General features: G+C 40.8%; 1 protein-coding gene across 1 annotated transcript in view; it reads left to right on the top strand.

Moving 5' to 3' along the window:
* The window catches only part of LOC130453561 (uncharacterized), a 30722-nt gene extending 22777 nt beyond the window's left edge, over nucleotides 1-7945 (top strand). Inside the window, exon 5 of the mRNA XM_056814790.1 lies at nucleotides 5604-7945. Within this exon, the coding sequence (XP_056670768.1) occupies nucleotides 5604-5608 (5 nt within the window). The 3' untranslated portion in view covers nucleotides 5609-7945. The remainder of the gene's footprint in view (nucleotides 1-5603) is intronic.

Raw genomic sequence — 7945 nt, forward strand, 5'->3', positions numbered from 1 at the left:
GCTTTGTTTTTTAAAGGTTACTCTATTATAAAAATGAATAATATGGCAATAGTTGTCAAGGAATAACACATGTATAACCCAGAGGAATTGCTTGTCAGCTCCAGGAGGGAGGAGGGAAGAGAGGATAGAGAGAAGATGAATCATGTAATCATGGAAAAATACTTAAAAATAAATTTAAAAAAAAAACTCCCAGCCAGAAGAGCAAGACAACAGTCATCACATTGCAGTGAGTGGTCAGTGAAGAACTATTTTTGTAAAAAGGTTATGGTCAATGAGGGTTTTATAACAGCCTCTACTTTGCAGGTTCATTTACCAAGGTTTGTAAAGACTCTGCTCTCTCTGCTGTAAGACTGAAAACCCAAATAACATCTCAATGATTTGCTTATAAACTTTATGAGATGCAATTCCAGGGTAACCCATTAATTAGGCAACTATTCACATATTAGGGCAGCCAAGGAGAGTCTGTGCTTATCTGTGATCATGTGATCATGTATGGCCAACCTTCCTGGAAGCTTGGAAATAATTTGATGTCAAGTTGAGAAACTAAAAGAATGTTACGTGTGGTCAGAGTTTGATATCATAATTGTACCTGAAAAGCATCATCTTTCCGGTTAGGATCATTTGGAATCACTTCAGGGAGAAGAAAAAAAAAACATTATGTTTGAAATACTTGTTTTTGAAGAGGAAAAAGTTATAACAAAATTGGGCCATTATTTACTCTTTAACGTTACAGTAACTAATGTTTAGCTCATGTCCCCTAAAATCTCTCAAGGGTTTATGAACCACTAAATGGAAGTGTACAGAAGGACAATAATGGAACCTGTAGCCCATTTCCTGACAAAAGGATGATGGACTCAAGTTACTGTATGAGACATATTTTGAAACATGGAAAATTCCATGTCTTTGTTTCAATTGTATTTAATAGAAGGAATTGATGGTAGTGAAAAGAAGCATTTAATTAAAAGTAATAGCTATGCTCAAGAAGTAGAGAATAGAATAAAATATTTTATGCCTTGGGTAAATTCAAAAAAGAGGGTAGATTTTCTTCCTCTGGTCTCAGATACTGCAACAAAAAAAATGTTAAAAGTAGTCATGAAGGAATTTACATAATGCTTACAGATAAGCTAGATTATGAAAGAAAATGAATATTTAGTGTATATACACCTAGTGGTATCATGCTTATGAAGATAGAATTGAACATGTAGACAATGAAAATGAATGCAAAAAGAAAGAAAATGAATTGTCTAGTACTGTAGACAGCATGCCCAACCACAAGATTTGGTTTCAGCTACCAGGATTTGGGTCAAGTCATTCCACCACAATTCTGATGTCATGATCTGAGACAGGAATGTAATAATGATAACCTGGCCAAAATCACAGGTTTGTTATGAAGACACAATGAAATGATATAGAAGGCACTTAAAAAAATTAAATTGTTCTTTAGCTTTGACGTAATGGCATTTTCAAAGGATGGGTTGTGTCCATTTAAATTGGAAGACTTTTCTTCTTACCTGAGGAAATAGGATATAAATCAGTTTATGTTCTGACATGGAGGAAAGGAGATGTGGTTATTTGTATGTATATGTGAAAATCCAGGTATATTCTACTGTTTGTTTGTTTTTTGAAGGAGAGATCAGACCAGAAATGAAGGCAACTCCAATAGAGATGAGCCATTCTGTGGAAGAAACAGACCATCAAAGCCTCATGAGTTATGTTACTAATAATATAGCTTGGAGAGTATTCTGTGTTGAACCTCAACATTCATCCCTTACTGAACATCAAAAAATGAACTCTGAGGAAAAGTCTGGTGAATGGAAGCAAAGTGGAAAAATATTCAGACAGAGACACACACTTGCTGTACAGCAGAGAATCCACACTGGGGAGAAACCTTATGAATGCCAGCAATGTGGAAAGACATTCAGTAAGAACTTTGCTCTTGCTAGACATCAGAGAATCCACACTGGGGAGAAACCTTATGAATGCAACCAGTGTGGAAAGTCATTCAGTCAGAGGTCTCATCTTGCTGTACATCAGAGAGTCCACACTGGAGAGAAACCTTATGAATGCAATCAATGTGGAAAGACATTCAGTCAGAACTCCAGTCTTGCTTATCATCAGAGAATCCACACTGGGGAGAAACCTCATGAATGCAAGCAATGTGGAAAGTCATTCAGTTGGAGTTCCCACCTTGTTAAACATCAAAGAATCCACACTGGGGAGAAACCTTATGATTGTAAGCAATGTGGAAAGACATTCAGTCTGATCTCCCATCTGGCTATACATCAGAGAGTCCACACTGGAGAGAAACCCTATGAATGCAAGCAATGTGGAAAGTCATTCAGTCGGAGCTCCAGTCTTGCTTATCATCAGAGAATCCACATTGGGGAGAAACCTTATGAATGCAAGCAATGTGGAAAGACATTCAGATTGAGATCCGATCTTGCTATACATCAGAGAGTCCATACTGGAGAGAAGCCTTATGAATGCAAGCAATGTGGAAAGTCATTCAGTCGGAGCTCCAGTCTTGCTTATCATCAAAGAATCCACACTGGGGACAAATTTTTTGAATGCAAAAAATGTGGAAAGGCATTCAGTTACAGCTCTGCTCTTGCTGTACATGACAGAATGCACACTGGGGAGAAACCTTATGAATGCAAGCAATGTGGAAAGACATTCAGTCGGAGCTCCAGTCTTTCTTATCATCAGAGAATCCACACTGGAGAACCTTATAAATGCAAGCAATGTGGGAAGACATTCAGTCAGAATGTTGCTCTTGCTCAACATCAGAAAATCCACACTGGAGAAAAACCTTTTGAATGTAAGCAATGTGGAAAGATTTTCAATCAGAGCTCCAGTCTTGCTGTAGATGAGAGAATCCACACTGGGGAGAAACCTTATGAGTGTAAGCAATGTGGAAAGACATTAAGATACAGCTCCAAACTTGTTCAGCATCTGAAAAATCCACAATGGGTAGAGACCTCATGTGTAAACAACGTATAAAGACATTCAGCCTGAGATCATATCTTGTACATCAGAGAATCCACACTAGGGGGAAACAGTATGAATGCAAGCAATGTGGAAATTCAGTCAGAGCTCTAGTCTTGCTGTACATGAGAGAATCCACACTGCAGAGAAACATTATGAGTATAAGCAATTTGGAAAGAGATTCAGTATGAACTCCAGTGTTGTTTATCATCAGGGAATCCACACTGCTGAGAAACCTTATGAATGTCTACAAACATGTTCATCATGTGAAAATATGCAATGGATAGAGATCTTATGTGTAAGCAATATATAAAGATATTCAGGCTGAAATCCCATCTTGTACATCAGAGAATTCACACGGGGGTTGGGAGGGAACCTCATGAATGCAAGCAATGTGGAAAGTCATTCAGTCACTGCTCTGGTCTTGGTGTATATCAGAGAATCCACACTGGGGAGAAACCTTATGAGTGCAAACAGTATGGAAAGACCTTAAGATACAGCTCTAAACGTCTTCAGCATCTGAAAATCCACAATGGGTAGATACCTTATGAATGTAAGCAATTCAGTCTGAGATCACATCTTGTACATCATTGAACCTACACTCGGGAGAAACCTTATGAATGCCAGGAATGTGCAAAGACATTAAGATCCAACTCCAAACTTGTTCAGCATAAGAAAATCCACAATGGGTAGAGACCTTATGAATGCAAGCAATGTGGAAAGACACATTCAGCCTGAGATCCCATCTTGTACATCAGAGAATCCACGCTGGGTAGAAACCTTTTGAATGCAATCAATGCGGAAAGACACATGGTGGTCCACTCTTGTGGACCAGAGAATCAGAGAAACCTCAGACTTGCACAGAGCTCTCACCTTGCTCTAAATTAAACAATCCACTCTAGTATGTCACAAAATCTACACAGATTAGTTCTAAATGGGAATATGATTTAGACCTAAAGTATGATGCCATGAGCAAATTAAGGAAGCATAAAATACCTTGCCTTTAGATCAATTTACTGATGAGGGGAGAATTTATGACCAAATAAGAAATAGATAACATGAGCTAAATCACATCTTAAATTTAAAACTGTGTAAAGAAAACCAATACAATCAAGGTTAAAAGTGGAAACAAGAAGTTATCATTTGCTTTAAAACAAGATGTCCAATTTTGTGAAGGTAACACTCTCCCAGGATCACACACGAGGTCTTACCTGCATACCCATTATCCTATTGATGTCATCTAGTGTGCGTCAAGTGACAGAGTTTGAATAAGACACAATTGAAGAGGACCAGGAAGGGAGAGAAAGGAAAAAAGGTTGATGACGAGGAAATAGGTGCTCTTTCTGGAGGAACCTGCAAAGAGGAAGGTGTCTGTGGAAGTAATGTGGAGAGCTCCCAAATGGCTAAAAGACTTTTCTATTTAATTCTCTGCCTCCACATAGCCAAGTAAATTATAACAGACGTTATGAAAAATAAGGACCATAGTCCTAGTTTTAGTTCTTACATTATGGAGAGGAGGCGCACTTTTCCTCTTTAAGCTTTTCAGAGGAGTTTAAAATAGACACTAGGGCAGATCACCACTCAGGGCACCCACCACCACTCCCTACCTGACTCCCACTTAACCAGAAAAGGCCACACAGCTGCCACAGATCTCAGGCTTGGTCAGATAAAATCTTTTTCTTCTCTAAAGAGGATAATCCTTCTTAGAGCCAGTTTGAAGCCCCCAGGTGGCCCCAACTTTTGCCTAGGTGGGGGTGGGATGTTGGAGAGAATAGCAGGAAGACTCCCCCCCCCACCCCAGACTAGTATCTCAGTGCAGCCACAGCCAGTGTGCCCATAGCAGGGCTGCTCTCAAGTGCCCCTACTCCTGGCTTCACAGCAGGGAGCCCCACAGGGCTGAATTCTAATTCAGCCTCTTGCTGTCAGCTCCCTATGGAGTATCACTAGGGGCAAAATCCCAGCAGGAGTCCCAGGTCTCCACCCATATTTTCCCCACACTGGCGTCAGCTTCCAAGCCCTTCAACAACCAGCAAGCCCAGCCAACCCACATGACTAGCCCAGGGGACCTTCCATTCTCCCAGATTTGAGATTTCCAACTGGAACTCCAGCCTGCAACATGGATATCCCCCACCACTCCCTGGACCCTAACCTCAGACCTCCCTAGATCAGAGCAGTGGGTTGAGACTCCCTGCTTCCAGCTGTGACTAAACTTGTACTGCATTCAGGGCAACACCATGAATAGGGCAAAAAACTTCAGGCAATTGATTGTGTGTATATATTTATATACACACAGATATATATATGGAATACAATTAAATGTAATTACATAAGTTAAATCCAATTTAATAGAAGTACATAGTTTTTAAATTATTAACAAAATTGAATTAAAATAAAAATTAATTAAATGAAATTAAATAATTGGACATACTACATTGATCCACTATTTCAAAAAATAATTATTTTTAAAAATTATTCTTGCTATTATAAATATATATTCAGTATTAGTACCATTTATTACTATTGCCTTACGTTGATTGCTTATTTAATACTAATATAGTTTGGTTGCTTTTTACAATAAAATCAAAGGATGCTGTGTCTTATATTTTTTTCTTCTCTAGGGTAATGAAACTTGTGGAATCCTTTAATTATTTAAATTCCTCAGCAGTAATAGACCACTACCAGAAGCACTGCTGAGCTCCTCCTCAACAACAGAAGCTATAGCAGAAGCCCCAAACAGATAGGGTAGAAAGACTAAAGATTTCTCTATATTCTGTGAACAAAAACAGTAGTTTCTGACCAGATAATGTCAACTAAGTCCTTTTTTCATTATGGGGAATACAGAATAAAACAATAAAATGCCTGAGGGTTCTCCATTGCATAAGGTACTATGTAGTTGGGAGGAACAAGACTTCCCTAAGGAGGGTAGGATCTCAAAAAAGGAAATGAAAAAATTGCCAAGCCTGGACACTAAAATCTTTTAGGTGACCAAGGTGTGGCTCTTTTGATTTTAAAATTTTTAACTAGTGATAACAAGGAGAGGCTATGGGCACCTCACCTTGACAATTCAAGCCCACCACCCCCCAAAATAGTCTGGCTGACTGAAAACCCTAACACACTGCCTTCACTATTTTCTAGCCATGAGGCTGTTCATTGCCTAGACCTGGTTATTCTGGCTTGACTCCTTCAGCTCCTCCTGATCCAGGCCAGGATTTGACTCTTTATAACCCATCCATCCCCCCATGCTCCTCTCACCGCCTAGCCCACCTTTGGTACCATCTCTCTACCCCTGCTTACTATCTAAGCCTACCCAGTCTCTGCCTTCCCCTGCCCTCCCTTGCTCTTGCCTTGCCCTCCTTTGCTCTTGCTTTGCCCAGCTTTCCCCGCCTACTGCCCAAACCCACACTTTCCTACCCCTTTCTCAACTCCTCCCCTTACCTCACCCACCTCTCCTTCCCCTACTGGCTCAGTCCCTCTCCTTTCTTTTTCTCTTCCCTCCCCCTCCATACTCTCTTTCTCCCCACCTTCTTTCCCCTGATCATGATTAGCCCCACCCAACCTACCTAGTCTTCTCTACTGCCAGCCCCCAACTTAACCTCCCTTTAGGCTGCCTCCTTACCTCTCAGCCAGCCCCCTCCCCCCAATTCAGCTCCAGCTCAAACAACAAACGGGAATCCAGTAACCACAGGCAACTCCAATCCATTCCTTTTCCCTCTCAGGGATGTTCCTACTTAAGATAAACAACAATGATAAAATCATTTCCTTTAACAGCTCTAACACATCTCAGGGACTAATCAAGACTAAAAAAAGTCTCTGTGACCAGGACATGTAACCCTATGTTAGTTGTCAGCCCTGGGAAGACCCACATCAGAGTGAAGGAAAAAAAAAGTCTGATAGATGGTTGGGGGATTCCCAATGATGAAGGGCAGAGTTTGGAAAGTAGAGGCAGGCAGAATCGTGAGATCCTAACTCGGTATCATTGGAGGAAAGGGCCAATACTGAGGCTTCAGAAGCTGGGAAGTGGAGCTTTTAGGTCTGGAAAGACCCACCTAGACGTCTGTCATCTGGACCCTGGGATGACTGTCAGCAGGACCCTGAGGAGTAGAGATCACTCCACCTTTTGGAAACCAGCTCTTCATATGCAGATCCCAGGTAAGTCTGGACCAGGAACCCAGAAGGCACCAGATTTCTGCTGGCTCCCCTTTCCTTTGAGCCTTATTCTCCCCTTCTTACCTCATGGTGAGTATTTTCTGTGGCAATCAGGAACATGGCTCTTTGAATTAGTTACTAGTTATCCACACTCACATTCACATCCCAAATGTTACAGGGGACCATCCCCAGTTTTACCATTGAGTCACACTTTCCCTTCACCTATCCCCTCTACCTTCTCAGGTGTCCTATATCTCTACTCCCAGCTCTTTATTAGAGATTTGGTTGTAATGCCTTCATTGACACCTATGGATTCCTTGTTTATGAAATGGTTATGGCCATGCCACATTCTTTGGGTATTCTGTAGAAATATCAGGGTTGGTATTCAGAAGGTGGCAGCAATCATTTTAATAAGACCCAGAGAAAAGTAGTAAAAACTGGAAAGGGATAAAGAGGTGGAAGTGTGCTTCTTAGATGGGAGAATGTGATAGTGAAGGAATTCTGAATAGAGAAGAAGATGAGGAAGGGGCAAGCAGAGAGTATCACTCACAGAACCATGGACTAGAGTGGGAATTATTTGGAAGCCTAGATCCCAAAGAGATGAGAGGACTGGGGGCAGGAGTTTGGGTCTTTGGGTAAGTGTGACCTGCTCTTCTGAATGGAGAGAAGAGAGTAGGCAAATATAAAAGTCCTTTGAATCTTTGTGGTTAGCCAAGGGTCTCAATTAACATGGGAGCATGGTGACAGAATTGTTTCATAATGATTTATTGATAGAAGAGAAAAAAGGGAAGGAGAGATGGGGAAGGGAACAAAA

This window comes from Monodelphis domestica, chromosome 2 (assembly GCF_027887165.1).
Source record: "Monodelphis domestica isolate mMonDom1 chromosome 2, mMonDom1.pri, whole genome shotgun sequence".
Lineage (NCBI taxonomy): Eukaryota > Metazoa > Chordata > Mammalia > Didelphimorphia > Didelphidae > Monodelphis > Monodelphis domestica.